The sequence below is a fragment of the Phyllostomus discolor genome, chromosome 1 (genome assembly GCF_004126475.2).
Source record: "Phyllostomus discolor isolate MPI-MPIP mPhyDis1 chromosome 1, mPhyDis1.pri.v3, whole genome shotgun sequence".
Classification (NCBI taxonomy): domain Eukaryota; kingdom Metazoa; phylum Chordata; class Mammalia; order Chiroptera; family Phyllostomidae; genus Phyllostomus; species Phyllostomus discolor.
The window spans coordinates 162,440,843-162,458,206 of record NC_040903.2 but is presented as its reverse complement, the minus strand read 5'-3'; the positions used below and the strand labels follow the sequence as shown (position 1 = coordinate 162,458,206).

Below are 17,364 nucleotides of genomic sequence, written 5' to 3'. Positions count from 1 at the left end.
TTAAATTTATACTATTTTCTGAACATTATTGTATGTAACCTAGTATAATAATGAATTAAACTAAACTAATATAGGAAGAGTATAGGACAAATCTTATTGCAGAGCATTCTTGGGACTCTGGAGCCTCTGTTGAAGGATTCTGATAATTTGGGATATTTCTTTTCATTGGTGTTTGATCTTTGCAAAGGAATGGGCAATATATTGTTTTGTACAGAACCTTTGTTAGAGATGATTAAAAATGCTTCTTCCAACATCTGAATATTTCAGATTTCACATGAGCTAAATCATATAGGTGTGTTAGACAAAGTGAATGAATTAGAGTGGTCATAGCAAGTAAGATATGTGATGGCACTTAACAGAAATAAAATTTTTAAAAAATCTTTTAAATTAGAGGAAGTCATTCCATAGATGTGATAGTTTCTTTTCTATAGAATGATTTTTTCAAAAATTAAACTGATGAATCCATCTGAACACCTTAAAATAACTGAGTAAAATTAACCTATTATTTTCAGTTCTTTGTGGATCAAATCTACAATTAATTCCAATGAGGGAAACCATCATTTATATTAAAAATATTTTTGTTTTTTATTGCATAGTCACAATTCTACTCTAATTGGACTAGATCATTGACAAAACTTGCAAACAGATAATTCAGTGTATGCTTCTCTTAATAGCAAGAGTTGTAGAAACTTCCATTTGTTTCTTTGTTCTTTTTTTTTTCCCATCATCGTAGCTAGCCTTAATACCTCTCATTCACTGCATACTCATAGTTAAACAAGCTAGTAAATACTGTGATTAAAATTTGTAAATTGGGTGAATAGTAACTGAGTTATATATATTCAGCAAGAGTCACACAGTTACGTCTTAATCTTGAAGTTTAAAAATTAGAGTGCCACTAGTTCTAGCTCTTACAAAATGATTTTCTAACTTTAAAATCATTTGCTCTTGCATATTCCTAGAAGTGAAAATATATGAAAAGCAGCCTATGAAATCTACTTTATAATAATTTGATTGAAATAAAAGTTTGCTAAAGTTATATGATGTATTATGAAACCTATGTACATAATTCAATTATTTTGTCCTTTTAAAAATATTTTTTAGTATGTCAGACTATCATATGACACCAAAACTGAAGTCATTCTGCAACTTTTGCTTAAAGAATGGCAAATGGAATTACCCAAACTTGTTATCTCTGTACATGGGGGCATGCAGAAATTTGAGCTTCACCCACGAATCAAGCAGTTGCTTGTAAAGGGTCTTATTAAAGCTGCAGTTACAACCGGAGCCTGGATTTTAACTGGAGGAGTAAACACAGGTACTATAATGATTATCCCAATTATTTTGTGTTTGTAAATGTTTCATAATATTAATTATATATTTGAACCAGATATTTGAGCAGTCAGCATTGAATATAAATATATTCAGTTTTTCTGTTAAATAATTTATAGCTCTTAGATATAAATGGTAGCTATAAAAGTAGTTGGTTTTCATTTAGTCTTTTAAAAAATAATATACTTGAGAGCAGGGGTTGGCAAACTATGGTCTCTGGACCAAATCCAATCTATTCCTTTTTTTGTAAATAAAGGTTTATTGGAACACAGCCATATTCATTTGATTTTGTATTATCTATGGCTACTTTTGTGCTATAATAGCAGAGGTGATACAGTCTACAGTGACAGACTGTATGTCCTGCAAAGCATAAAACACTATTTGGCCCTTTTCAAAAAAGTTTGCTGATCCTTACTATAGAGCAAAGTACAATATTATTCATGTCACTTTCTGGCCACTGGTAAAATGATACAAGAAAGGAATCGATTACCCAGGCAGTAGTAAGAAGTAGCTTTCAAAATTAATTTTTAATGTACTATAATCTTTCATTCTGAGTCTCCCTTATAACATACAATATACAGGTTATATATAAGGAGGCAAATTAATTGCCTCCTTATACCCAAAGTAAAACAGTTAATACTTAAATTAGCTTGCAAATATCTAATTTATTACCAGCAACTGGTTTTTGAGCCTTATTGTGTGAGCCTCATTGTGAGCCTCATTTAGCATTCTTCTGGCTACTAAAAATATATCATTCCACAAAACAAAATACTGCCTTTGTCAAGCTTACATTCTGGTAGGGGAGATGCAGACAACAGATAACTAAATAATGTATAAAATGTTAGTTTCTCTGAGTAATACTATTTTCTGATATATCTGCTTGGGCAAAGGAAACAAAGAAAAAATAAACAAATGGGGCTACAAGAAACTAAAATGTTTTTGCACTGCAAAGGAAGCCATCAACAAAACAAAAAGACAACACACTGAATAGGAGAAGATACTCAGCAATGTTATATCCGATAAGGGGTTAATACCCAAAATTTATAGAAAACTCAGACAACTCAACACCCAAAATTAAACAATCCAATTAAACATGGGCAAAGGACCTGAATAGACACTTCTTCAAGAGGACATACAGATGGCCAATACATATGAAAAGATGCTCGATGTCAGTAATTATCAGAGAAATGCAAAATAAAACCACAATGAGATACCACCTCACACCTGTTAGATTGGCTGTCATCAGTAAATCCACAAACAACAAGAGCTGACGAGGATGTGGAGAAAACTGAACCCCAGTGCTCTGTTGGTGGGAAGGCAGATAGGTGCAGCCACTATGGAAAACTTGTGGATGGCCCTCAAAAAGTTAAAAATGCAACTGCCTTACGACCCAGCAATTTCACTTCTAGGTATATATATCCAAAGACACCCAAAACACTGATGCAAAGGAATATGTGCACCCCTCCATTCACTGCAGTGTTATTTTCCATAGCCAAGATATGCAAGCAACCCAAGTACCCATCAGTGGACAAGTGCATAAAGCAGACATATATACAAAGAAATACTACTCAGCCATAAAAAAGAATGGAATCTTACCATTTGCAACAGCATGTTTTATGCTAAGTGAAATAAGTCAGTCAGAGAAAGACAAATACCATATGATTTCACTTACATGTGGAATCTAAAGGACAATATAAATGAACAAATAAAACAGGAAACAGACTCATAGATACAGAGAACAGACCTGATGGCTGCCAGAGGGGAGAGGGGCTGGGAGACTGGGTGAAAAAGGTGAAGGGACTGAGAAGTACAGATTGGTAGTTGCAAAATAGTCACGGGGAAGTAAAGTACAGCATAGTCAATAATGCTGTAATACTATGCATGGTACCAGGTAGGTAGTGGAAATCTCAGGGGGAGCACTTTATAAAATATATGACTGACTAACCAGTGTGTTCTACATCTGGAACTAATACAAAATAACATATTCAATGTGAACTATAATCAAAAAAAGATAAAACTTAAGTTGAACTTATTAAAAATGTCTATGAAAGATAGAGGAGAGATGGTAGGGGAGGTGGAGAGGGTTTCACTGATAAAGTGATACTTGAGTAGAGAATGGTAGGAAATGAAGGAGTAAGGGAAGGAGTATGGGAATAACGGGGGAAAGAGCATTTTAAGAAGAATCAGCTACTGTGTTGGAGAGAATAGTAACAAGGGTCCAGTGTAGGTAGAATGGAATGAGTAAGAATTGCTAGATGAGGTCAGAAAATTATGGGTATGTGATGGTGGCTAGCTTGGGGTGAATAGCAGGGGCAATGGGCAGATCTTTATATAAGGCCTTGTAGTCCATTTTAAGCACTTTGGCTTTTTCTCTAAATGAGAAGGGATGTTACTAAGCAGAGTTGATAAGAGCAAAGATAACTCGGATAATGCTTGGAAAGTAGATTATAAACAGGCACAGTAGCAATTGGAAGACTATTTAAGATGCCGTTTCCATATTCAGGTGAGGAATGATATATAATGCATTTTAAAAATCATATTGAGCAATGAACTCATTTACTAGGGCTGCCATTACAAAATACCCCAGACTAGGGTAGCTTGAACAAAAGAAATTTATTTTCTGATAGTTTTGTAGGTCCAAGATTAAGACATTAGCAGATTTTGTTGATTCTGAGGCTTGTCTTCTTGGCTTTTAGATGGTCATCTCACTATGTCTTGTGGCCTTTCCTCTGTGCATGCGCATCCTGGTGTCTCTTTTTGTGGTCAGTTTTTCTTCCTATAAGCACAGCAGTCAGGTTGGATTTGGGCTGACCCTAAACATCTCATTTTAATGTGATCACCTCTTCAAAGGACCTATTTCCTAATACAGTTATATTCTCAGGTACTGGGGTTAGGATTTCAACATAGGAATTTTGGAGAGGATATAATTTCAGTTCATAACAAGTGATAAGAGTTATGTGCTCTTTTGAATTGTCTTTTCTACTATTCTCTCAGTTTTTGGTTCAGTTGGACAGCTTTTATAGTTATGTGATGTGTGTGTGTGTGTTTCTAATCCAGAGGTACACTTGTCATTTTTTAAGATGGTATGTAGAGCAATAACGAAAAGCTACAGTTTACTTACATTAGGATTGTAAGAGAGAACTAAGCACAACATGGTAAAAGTTAGTTTTACATGTGTTTCATGCAGTTGTAGTGATTTGACATTGTGGGTTATTTTTTCTTTTTGGTCCCTGTGTTCTCTTTCTAAGTTTGTCTTTTGGCCTTGTTGCCTTTTACCTTGTATGTGTAAAGAAAAACATCACAAGTTGTAATGTTACAGATCGAGCACACAGTTGTTCTGAACATAATGAAGACTTTCAAATAAAAGGAATTAAATTTTGTGTGAATAGGTGTGGCCAAACATGTTGGTGATGCCCTCAAAGAACATGCTTCCAGATCATCTCGAAAGATTTGCACTATTGGAATAGCTCCATGGGGAGTGATTGAAAACAGAAATGATCTTGTTGGAAGAGATGTAAGAATGATTTTAAAATTTCTTGTATTTGAACTTATGTATAAACAAACTTAAAGCAAGGATCTTATGAGTCAATTTAAAATATTTATGAACATAGCACACTTCTCAAATTACCTTTAAAATGTTTTTCTGAGGTCTTCTGATCCTTTTGAAAATACATTCATAGATATAAATAATTGACATTGTGGTATTAGTACATTTTATTCTCTGCCTTTTTGTTTAATTATTTTATCTTTTCTGTATCATGCCAGTCTTTGTAATTTAAATTTTTAATGACTTCATGACAGTAAGAATTAATTTTATTGCCACTAAGAGTATTAATCAAATGGGAATGTTCATTTTAATAGGTTAAAGACATGAATTGATTGTCTTTATCCAGAGACTATTAAAAAGGAATTACTAAATAGTAATGATTACTTTTAAGTGCAATTAAATTTCTAATTTTATTCTTAAAGATTCAGCTTATGGCTAGAAAAATAGCAATATGACATTTGATTACTTTTACTTAGTGTCCTTTATGTATTGCTCTTTATTCACCAATAACCTAATTGTTTCTTCACATTATTTATTTGCTGCTGCTTCCTTTGCCTGTGATAATGAAATAGTATATTTTCTGCAGTGGAAGTCAAAATATAATTGTATCATTCAACCAATTACTGGTTAATCTTCAGCTGCTTAAATGCTTGTGGTTTTGATATATCCTTTGACCCTTTCTATTTGTTGGCATAAGTAAATGGAATTTTACCTCTTACTTTATTTTACAGATTATTTTAAAGTTCATTTTTATTTTACATTTTATTACACTTAATCCTTCCCACTAACTCTTATATTTGATATTGTTTAGGTGGTTGCCCCTTATCAAACCTTATTGAACCCTCTGAGCAAATTGAATGTTCTGAATAATCTACATTCCCATTTCATATTGGTGGATGATGGCACTGTTGGAAAGTATGGGGCAGAAGTCAGACTGAGAAGAGAACTTGAAAAAACTATTAATCAGCAAAGAATTCATGCTAGTAAGGGAATTTATAAATTCATATTGTTGAAATTTTCTGAGCTCTATTACTAGCCAGCAACATTCTTAAAAGACAGAATGGTCTTTGAAGTGCTCATTTTATTGGGTTGGCCAAACACTGTATGGTTTTTTTGTGAAATAAGACACATTTTTCATTTTCACCAGTAACTTTGATTTGGATATTTTGAGTATGTTGACTATCTTCCACGTGGTATAATGTTAATTGTTCTCAACTAGTGTCTTGATTTGATTGCTTCAAATCTTCAACTGCTTCATCTTCAACTGCTCTCTCAGACCTTGAAACATTGTCCAGTGAGAAATCTCCAGCCCAAAACTTCGCAGACCACTTTTAACAAGTTTGATCTGTCACAGCACCTTCTCTGTACACTGCATGAATCTTTTTTTTTGCATTTTAGTTGCATTTTTACCTTTCTTGAAATAAAACATAATAGGCTGAATTTGTTGTGTATCTTCTTCTATCTTCAGTATTAAAATGGCTATACCAAAATTTATCAGTTTTGGTAAGTCTTTTTTAAAATGAATGCTGATGTGACAGCTATCACAATACAATCTAACAGAATTGTTCTGAATGAAGTTAAAGACAACTAAGTGCTACTAGAGCCAACCTACAGAAGAAGCCCAATGAAATTTTGGCCAGCCCAATATTCTGTAGTAAGATAACATATGAAACAGCCAGGAATGACTGAGATGAAATAAGGTGACCTAGGAAAAGAAGTCTGAGGCCAAATAGGGTACTCAGACATTGAGGCCAAAACCATGAAAGTTTGGTGGAAGCTCTGATGCTATTGTAATCCCACTGCAGCCCAAGGAATTCATAAATAATCTTAATGTGTGATATATTCTAATGTATGGCTTTGAAATTCAAGATAAAAGAATAACAGAGGAAAAACTGCTTTATTGCAAAGTAAGAATCACCTTGCGTAAAGTTTATAACATGAGTGGGTAATCACTCTTTGGTAGTTGTACCTTAAAAGTTGGAATTCTTGATACTGGTCTTTTTCAACCAGAGTCAGCTTTTTGGTTTAACATTTAGATTTTTATTTAAAAAAGAAATGTAATTCTAGGATATCGAGAAGATGAGCTCTTTGCAAAGTGAAATAGAAATTCATAATTATAGGACAGTACATTCAGACTATGATGGAGCCATAGCATCTCTTAAAAGTTAGGAATGTGTAAGAATCCTACAGTAACCTACTTTTGAATTCTCTAACAGCTTTGCAGATTATTGTTAAAAACAAAAATTGGTATTCTGTTACTCTTGTAGAGGTCTTGGATTTTATTAATCATTTCCTTTTATGTAATCCTGAATCTGTCATAAATTTCTATATTAACGTCTCAATATGTTTAAAATCAGAAGGATACAACTTAATAATAAATAAAAACAGATATATGAGAAATTCAGTGATGCAGTAATTAAGAAATAAACTCTAAAACAAATTAATGTTATACATTTCTTATGAGTTTAATTAGTGAAATATACAAAGTAATTTTACTTTTCAATAAATACATAAATTCTAATGTATGCCTAATTATACATTGGATTTCCTATTTTTGTCATTTAGAACATACTTTGAGTCAGTGGAAAAGTGACATATTCAGTATTTATTTATGGTAGCCTATTATGTTGAGTGTTGAAAATAAAGTCAACACAGTTTTGGGATAAATTATATTGGCTTTTTATTTTGTTTTGATTGAGTAAAAAATAATGTTAAATCACTAATTTTGCCTAATATCTTCATTAAACTTTTACTTTTTTTAGGAATTGGTCAAGGTGTTCCTGTGGTGGCACTTATATTTGAGGGTGGGCCAAATGTTATCCTCACAGTTTTAGAATACCTTCAGGAAAGTCCTCCCGTCCCAGTTGTCGTATGTGAGGGGACAGGCAGAGCTGCAGATTTACTAGCATATATTCATAAACAAACAGAAGAAGGAGGGTAAGTGTTTGATTACAACAGATTTTTAATAACTTTTATGTAAAAGGGCGTGTGGTGTTTTGGGATATTAGATTAATTTCAGTATGTTATGAACATGAAAATTTGAACTTTTATACAGTATAACTTGTTAAGGCTTCAGGAAATAGCTTGTCTGACACATTATTGGAATGAGTTAGTATTTTGCCATGTGTAATGTGTATTTTTTGCCTAAGTTTCTGAAGGAAAAATAAAGATGTGCATTATACATGGGTAGTACCCAAAATATGTTGTATCTTTTCTTATATTTTGTAATTATTTGTTACATAAAATTTCTTGTACCATATGTTCAAAAATAAATTCCAAAATTCCTTTATAATACAAAAAAAAAAGTATATAAATATAAATAAATAAATAATTGAGTTTAAAATGTTAAACAAAGGCTTTTTTCCCCTGAAGGTTTGGGCTAAAAAATGTGGATACACATTATACATGGCAAAATATAGTAAAATGTATTAGTCGTCTTAAAGGACAATTTTGTAAGATCTGTCAGACATACAGAAGCACATTATCTTTTGACCCAGTAGTTCCATTTCTGAGAATTCTGTCTGCAGATGTACTTGTATACATATGAATAATGTTATGTGTGAAGCTACTTGTTATGGCAATGTTTATAATAGTAAAAGATTGGAGCAAAGTAGACTGTATATTAAAGGGACTAGGTAAATAAATTATGGTCTGCACAATGGAATAGTTTGCAGCTGAGTAAGGTTGGTATCTGTGTACTAGAATTTAGAAGTTTACCAATATATATACATAAGAAAGAAAATACATAGTAGCATGCATATTATGCTACCTTTTATGTAGAAAAAAAAGGGAATAATTATTTGTATATATAGAAAGGAATCCTGGAAAGTTATACAAACTAATAGTGTTCTTTGAAAAGTGGTTGAGATGAAACTAGGCAGATGGAAGTCAGTGGGAAGGTGACTTTAATTATGAATTTCTCACACACACACACACACACACTTTTTTAAAGATTTTATGCCCTGGCTGGTGTGGCTTAGTGGATTGAATGCTGGCCTGCAACCACATTGAACTGGTTCAATTCCCAATTTGGGGCCCATACCTGGGTTGTGGGCCAGGTTCCCAGTAGAGGGTGTGCAAGAAGCACCCACACACTGATGTTTCCCTCTCTTTTTCCCCTTTCCTCTCTCTAAAAATAAGTAAATAGAATCTTTAAAAGATATATTTTATTTAGGTGGGTAGGATGGGAGAGTAATGGGGGGGAAGTGGGGACAACTGTAATTGAACAATAATTTTTAAAAGATTTTATTTATTTATTTTTAGAGAGAGGGGGAGGGAGGGAGAAAGAGAGGGAGAGAAACATCCATGTATGATGTGCCAGCAATAACATTGATCAGTTGTCTCTTACATGCCCCCAACTTGGGACCTGGACTGCAACCCCCAGGTATGTGCCCTGACTGGGAATCGAACCAGCTACCTTTTAGTTCACAGCCTGGCACTCAATCTAGCCACACCAGCCAGGGCCATTTTTATATTTTAGAGTATTTTGTATGATTTTTGAGCCATATAAATATAATACCTATTGAGAAAAAGAAATAAAAATGTGCATGTTCTCATGTTTAAGACATCTTGGTGAAATACTGCTTTATAAACCATAACATCTTAAAATTATCTTTATATAATATCTTATAAAATATGAGTACTGACTGATATTGAAACACCTGCCTTGGAGAAAAATTTCAGAATAATTCAAAGAGAAAAATAACTCCATTTCATTCTCCCCCTTTATGGCTTACAGTGAGAGCCTCATGAAGGAGAAAATTTTCAATGCAGGTCAAGTGTTTAATATTAATACAATAGCTTTAAAGGTCTTACTATGTCAATCCACCTGTACTTCATATTAGATCTACATATAATGAAAATTGAAATCAGTGAATTAAGTTCTGTTTCCTCTTATTCTAGGAATCTTCCTGATGCAGCGGAACCTGATATTATTTCAACTATCAAAAAAACATTTAACTTTGGCCAGAGTGAAGCAGTTCATTTATTTCAAACATTGATGGAGTGCATGAAAAGAAAGGAGCTTGTAAGTAGATTTTAGCAGAGTAAGCCTTTTAATTCAGCGGACATTCTAAATTGATGAAAACTTCTGTTTTTATTTTGGATTTTAAGATTTTAAAATCATTTTTAACCATGTAAAGATGTCATTTATTGTTTTGTTTAAGTTGAAAGATATCGAAGAAGGATAATAGTTTCTTTATGGTATCGAGACATATATTTGCACTTAAGTTTTAGGAAAAGTTTCACAACCAGACCTCAATAGATTACGTCTCGGGATAAGGAAGTCTGCTAAAACATTATTAATGGCTTCTCTAAAGTATATTTAGAAACCAAAAAGCAAACTGTTTTACTCTGAGTGCTCAAATTAAAAATTAGTGCTGCTGAATTTTAGTCATCTAAAAAATGGGCTTAAGTTTGCAGAGAAAATCTTTTATCAACTCTAGAAGTAGTGGATGATTTGCTGTTTTATATATTTTATTTCTGTACACTTGGAAATGACATTAGTTGAAAAATTTGTATTGGGGTTATTAAAATAGTCTTTTACTTTATAAAGGTTATTACATAAAAACCTCTGAAATGGTGTTACATTTCAAGTAATTTCAATAAATTTTCAGTTAAAAAATATTGCTCACCAAAGACGCACAATTATTTGAATTAAGTGTTCACTTTGTAGAAGGAACAGCAGAATTTTCTCAGATAAGTTTCCCAGTCCCTAAGTTGCTTATTCTAGTGAAGACATAAGATAGGTTAAAAAATGAATGTAATATGAAACCAAACATTTTTATTGTACTTGCCATTTTATTTAGTAAATGGTACAAAGTTTTAATTTCATGTTTTTGGTTCCTTATTTCTATCCAAAAAACACCGCTCCCCACTCCCATTTTATTTCCCATGTAGTTTGAAATCACTTTTTGTTTTGTGTCTTATGCCTTAGCTTTTAAAAGGTAAAGACAGGCCTGACAGGTGTGGCTCAGTTGGTTGGGCGTCATGTCACAAAATGAAAAGTCGCCAGTTGAATTCTAGTCAAGGCACATGCCCAGGTTGTGGGCCAGGTCCTGTTTGGGGATGTGCAAGAGGCAACTGATAAGTGTTTTTCTCCTCCTCTTTCTGCCTCCCTTCCCCTTTCTCTAAAAATAAATAAATAAAATCTTTAAAGAAATTTAAAATGTAGACATAATAATATGAATTAATCTTTACATAGATCACTGTTTTCCACATTGGATCAGATGAACATCAAGATATAGATGTAGCGATACTTACTGCACTGCTTAAAGGTAAGATTTAATTATTGGTTTTTATTTGTAAGGTCTTTCATTTATATCCTATTTCTATAAGATTGGACTTTTTATTTTAGCAAAGTGTTTGGGAACTGAATTTTTCAGTAATTTCTTTTTGTGAAAGGCACATATTAGCTTTCTTTGACAATTAGTTAGCTTCACTTGACTATTAGTTAGCTTTTATTTTTATCTTGTAGAATTATTTTAAAGTTATAGCAGTATTTATGCCACCAGACCCATTTAATTTTTCTGTTAAGAATGTCTCATTTTTTTTAAGAATGTCTCATTTTTAATTGGCTAAAAATAAAGGTATAATGTATATTAGTTGATAGAAATTTAAGATAGTGTTCTTGAACATGCTATTTTCATTCTGAAGAAAAATTTGGAAAGGAAACCAAAGATACTTTCAGGACTAAAGAGTTAATGCTTATACACATTGAACTGCTTTCCTGTCAGTATCTTGCCAAAAATACCTAAGTGATAAAATAAACAGTGTTACAGTGAAAAATATTTTCAAAAATCAGAAACTAAAGTGGTGTCCCATCTGGGTGCCTGAAAGTTCAAGTGTGCAGTGAGTTGGCAGGAGCAGAGCTAGAGAGCACTGTTGTTTTATTGTCATTCACAAGAGTTTCCCAAATATTAGGCCACAATAAATTGCCAATACATCAAACATTTAAGAAATACTAAAATAAAACATATACATCATATTGAGGGTAAGAGACCATAGTAATAGGAAACCCAGAAACCATTCACAGAAAGATCAATAAATGGGATTGCGTAAAAGTAAAAAGAGAGCTCTAATATATTTTCCATGTACTTTCTGTGTGCTAGCCAGTGTGCTTTAGTGGTTGAGAATATTTATCTCACTTTATCTTTACAATAGCCTAAAGTGAAAGATTTCCTATTATTTTCCTCATTTCATAGATGAGGAAATTAAGGAACCAGGAATATGGAGGGATCACAGTAAACTGTTACAAATTAATAATAATAAAAGAATGATTACTTCATGGGAAAGTGGGCCAGAATTTATGTAAAAGATAGGAGCAGAATATTACAAATGCATGGGGGAAATGTGGAAAGATGATCAGCGTTATAAGTGAAGTAACCCAGTCAGAGAAAAGACAAATACTATAGGATATCATTTATATGTGGAATCAAGTGAACAAAAACTGACAAAACAGAAACAGGCAAGGGTACGTGGAACAGCTCTCAGGGAGGAGGGAGGAGGGAATGTGGGGTGAAAGAAGACAAGGTATTAGCCATAGATGTGTATTCATAACCCAAAGACACAGACAACCGTGGGGTGATGGCCAGAGGGCAGTGGAGTGGGGTTACGTGGAGGTAGGCAAAGGAGGAGCAAGTGGGGACATCTGTAATAGTGTCAACAATAAAAATAAAGTTAAAGAAAAAAGAAGCATTTTATCCCTTTACTGGGTATTCTTATACCTCTGATAGGTGTTACAACCTTTCTGGAATATATTTTGGCAGTGTATCAAAAGCTTTAAAATGTCCTTCAACCTACCAATTTGGCTTCTACAAAATCATACTGTATAAATAATCAAACATGTGCCCAAAAATATATTCACCAAAAATTTCAAAATAACTCAGATGTTCACAAGTCATAGAAAATGAAGGTATGAAATTAAGATACATAAAGTAGGCTGCTGAATAGTTTATATGGTTATGATCCACTTTTGTATAAATAATTAAAAGTATTTATATGAATTTATCAGGTTGGCAAAAAAGTCCTTTTAGTTTTTTCCATAAAATAAAAGATAACATTTTTCATTTTTACCAATAACTTGATCTGTTCACTGCACAAATCTTTTTTTGTGTGTTTTAGTTGCATTTTTACTTTTTTTGAAATAGTAAGGCATAATAGACCAAAAAATATTATGTATTTTTCCAATTTTTCCAAAATTTGCAAAAAATTTACCAATTTTGATCAGTTTTTTTTAAGTGCCTACTGATCTGACAGCTGTCACAATGCAACCTAACAAAATTGTTTTGACTGAAAACAACTAAGTACTGTTAGAGCCACTGTACAAAAAAAACTAAATGAACTTTTTGGTCAACCTACTATATATGCACAGAAAAGCACCTGTAAGGATATTTTTCATGTCAGTAGTCTCTCTATGATAGAAACAAGTCATCTTGTTTTCTTCTTTTTGTTCTACATTATGAATTACTTGTAGTGAATAAGGCTGTGTCTTTTCTATATAGAGTTGGGAAATGAAAGTCCTCAACCCTTGGGGTAAACTTATCTCCCTGAGACAGGCTATCTCTGAACAGTGACAGCTTGTAAGTTAGTTAAAAAGGAGTGGGGAGAATTTGTGAGTGTTCATATTTTAATAGAGATAAATTAATTGAACCTGTGAACTGTTTATTTGACTAGGTACGAATGCATCTGCATTTGACCAGCTCATCCTTACATTGGCGTGGGATAGAGTTGACATTGCCAAAAATCATGTATTTGTTTATGGACAACAGTGGCTGGTATGTAAATAATCTGTATATACAGCGTAATTACATTAAACTAAGTAGTAACAAAATGTTTGTTGGAACTGTGACCAAACTTGACATTTTACCTGTAAAGTGCAAAATTAGTTTCCCTAAACATTTCTACAACATTCAGATCCATTTAGGATTTAATAAATTCTGTTTGCTTCTTTGGTAAAACCTTGCTTGTTCTAGTGTACAGATCTCTGAAAATCCTAGAATTAAAAAAAATCATAGAAGTAATGTTGTATGCATCTGTGTTCATTAAGGGGGATCACAGCCTGTAAATTTCTTTTCTTGTGTTCTTGTCTGATTTTGGTATCAGGGCAATGTTGACCTCATAATATTAATTTGGAAGAGTTCCCTTTCCGTCGGTTTTTGAGAGTCTGAGAAGATTGGTATTAATTCTTCAAATGCTTGGTGGAATTCATCAGTGAATCTCTCTGCTCTTGAATTTCTGTTTGTTGGGAGTTTTCTTTTCTAAGATTTTATTTATTTTTAGTGAGTGGGGAAGGGAGAGAGAAAGAGGAGGAGAGAAATATTGATGTGAGAAAGAAGCATAGATTGGTTGCTTCCCATACGCTCCCTGACTGGGGACTGAACCCACAACCTAGGCATGTGCCCATGACCAGGAATCTAACTGGTAACCCTTCTCTTTGTAGGTTGATGTCCAGCTGAGCCCCACTGGTCAGGGCAATTGGGAGGTTTGTAACTATTGATTCAAAACTAATGCCCTGGCCTTGGCTGGTGTGACTCGGTTGGTTGGAGTGTTGTCCAGTAACTGAAAAGCTGTTGGTTTGATTCTAAGTCAGGTCACCTACCCAAGTTGCAGGTTGATCCTGGGTCTGGGAGCTTGCAACCCCCAGTCGGGGCACTGATCCATGGTCCCAGCCTATGTGGGAGGCAACCAATTGATGCTTCTTTCTCACATCATTGTTTCTCTCTCTGGCTTCCTCTCTTGCTACAAAAAACAAAACCAAAACAAAAAAGAACCCTGATGTCCTGGCAGGTGTGGCTCAGTTGGTTGGAGCATTGTCCCATACACTGAAAGGTTGTAGGTTCATTCCAAGACAGAGCACACACCTAGGTTGTGGGTTTGATCCCCAGTCAGAGCTCAAATGAAAGGCAATCAGTCAGTGTTTCTCTCTTTCCTCACTGTTTCTTTCTCTCTCTGCCTCTCTCCGCCTCCCTCCCTCCCTCTCTCTTCCCCCCTCGTCTCTTCCCCTCTTCCTCTCTCTACCCCTGTCACCCTTTCCCCCACTACTCTCTCTGAAAGCAATGAAAAAATTTCCTTGGGTGAGATTAAAAAAAGCAGTGATCAGTCATTCAGCTTCTCTATTTCTTTATTACTCAGTCTTAATAGGTTGTATGTTTCTAGGAATTTATCCATTTCTTCTTGGTTGCCCCTTTTTTTGTTGTGTAATTGTTCATAGTAGTCCCATATGATCCTTTGTATTTCTGTGGTATCAGTTTTAAGAACTCTTTCCATTTTCTTATTGAGTCCTGTCTGTTTTTCTTGGTAAGTTTATTTTTATTTCTTGGTTTGTCAACTTAGCTTATCTTTTAAGAGAACCACTTCTGAATTTTATTGGTCTTTTCTATCATCTTTTTGGTTTTGGTTTCATTTATTTCTTCTCTAAACTTTGTTTTTTACTTCTTTCTATTCACTTTGGGCTTTGTCCTTTTTCTGATTCTGGAGGTAGAAAGTTAACACTTTTTGTGTTTCTGAGATAGATATTTATTGCTATGAACTTCTCTCTTAAAATTGCTTTTGCTGTGTCCTGCAAATTTTGTTATGTTGTATTTATTTCCATTTTCATTTGTGTCGGTATTTTCTGATTTTCTTGTTTTCTTTTTGACCTATTTGTTGTTCAGTAGCATGTTGTTTAACCTCCACACACTTGTGAAGTTTCCATTTTTCTTTGTATAATTAATTTCCAGTTTCATATTATTGTACTTGGAAAAGATGCTTGATATTATTTTAATCCTCTTAAATTTATTAAGACTTGTTTAGTAGCCTGGAAAATATTCCATGTTCATTGAGAAGAATGTGTATTCTGTTGCTTTTGGATGGGATGTTTTGTGTGTATCTGTTAAGGCCTGCTAGTCTAAAGTGCCACTTAAAGCCGATATTTCCTTGTTGATTTTTTTTTTTTTTTTTTTTTGGTCTGAATGATCTCTCCATTGATGTAAGCGGGATATTAAAGTTTCCTGCTATTGCATTGCTATTTCTCTCTTTGGGTCTATTAATATTTGCTTTATATATTTAGGTGCTCCCCATATAGGGTACATAAATTTACAGATTTTATATGCTGTTATGAACCACTTTATCACTGTGTAATGCCCATGTTTGTTTCTTTTTTAAAAATTATATTTCATTGATTATGCTATTACAGTTGTTTAGATTTTTCTCCCTTTGCCTCCCCTCCCCAAGTGTCCCCTACCCTGTCTCAGGCAATCCCCATTCTGTTGTTCATGTCCATGGGTCATGCATATAAGTTCTTCGGCTACTCAATTTCCTATACTGTACTTTACATCTCATGGTTGTTCTGTACCACTTATGTGTACTTCGTAATCCCCTCACCTCTTCACCTATTCTCCTCCTCCCCCCTCCCATCTGGCAACCTTCTGGTAACTAACTTCTTTTCTCTTACTTTTAAGAGTCTCTATTTTTAACCTTGGTTTTTTACTAATGATGTGTCTTGGAGTGGGTCTTTTTGCATCCATCATAATTGGGACTCTCTATGCTTCCTAGACTTGCATATCTATTTCCTTCTCCAAATTAGGGAAGTTTTCTTTCACAATTTTGTCATATAGATTTCCAATTTCCATTTTTGCTTCCATATTTATTTGATTCTTGGCTTCATCCACTATACTGTTGTTTCCTGGTAAATTGTTCCTTATTTCAATTAGTATACCCTTCATTTCTGACTGGCTCTTTTTTATGCTGCTGAGGTTCTCACTACGTTCCTTGATCATACTTATAAACAGTGTTTTGAACTCTGCATCTCATAGATGCAGCCTCCCTGTGTTTGTTTCTGTTGCTTAGATAGAGCTGCTATGTGCAAAACCGTGTCTTGCGGCTTAATGTAGTAAGTATCTTGTAGGGTCCAATGGCATAGGCTCCCCTATCACCCATACTTTGTACTCATGATGTACCCTCTGTTTGGGCTGAATACACCCTCCTGTTGTAGTTGAGCCTTGATTGCTGTTGGCAGGTCAGTAGAAGGGATTTACCCAGGCCAGTCAGCTGCAAAGACTGTCTATGACCAAAACCCAGCAACCTCTGCCCTCCATGTAAGATCAGCTCTGTAGGGGCAGGATGGTGGTGCTCTGATGTGGACTGTAGTTGTCTGCTGGGTGTGCAAGCTCTGGAGTTTCCTGTGTGGTACAGGCCTAGGTCAGCCCCCATCTTTGTTTTGCCTAGGGCCACCCTGCCTGGGTTGTAAAGCAATCTGAGATGGCTACTATTTGTGCTAGGCTTGGCCATCTTTGTCTCTTATTACAATTTTTTTCTTTAAAAGTTTTTTTTGTCTGCTACAAGTATGCATACTCTAGCTTTTTTCAGTTCTCCGTTTGCATGGAATATCTTTTTCCATCCCTTTTCTTTCAGTCTGTCTGTGTATCCATTAAAAGTGATTCTTTTGTAGGCAGCATATAGGTGGGTTTTGTTTTTTATCCATTCAGCCATTGTATGTCTTTTGATTAGAA

The 17,364-nt window shown here is 34.1% G+C and overlaps 1 protein-coding gene across 2 annotated transcripts in view; it reads left to right on the top strand.

Annotated features, from left to right (window-relative positions):
• The window catches only part of TRPM7 (transient receptor potential cation channel subfamily M member 7), a 133,102-nt gene that overhangs the window by 35,990 nt on the left and 79,748 nt on the right, over positions 1-17,364 (top strand). For both annotated transcript variants that reach the window (XM_036033432.1, XM_036033441.1), the window contains exons 5-11: positions 1,102-1,315; positions 4,719-4,843; positions 5,688-5,859; positions 7,639-7,813; positions 9,779-9,902; positions 11,079-11,151; positions 13,550-13,650. In XM_036033432.1, the coding sequence (XP_035889325.1) occupies positions 1,102-1,315; positions 4,719-4,843; positions 5,688-5,859; positions 7,639-7,813; positions 9,779-9,902; positions 11,079-11,151; positions 13,550-13,650 (984 nt within the window). The remainder of the gene's footprint in view (positions 1-1,101; positions 1,316-4,718; positions 4,844-5,687; positions 5,860-7,638; positions 7,814-9,778; positions 9,903-11,078; positions 11,152-13,549; positions 13,651-17,364) is intronic.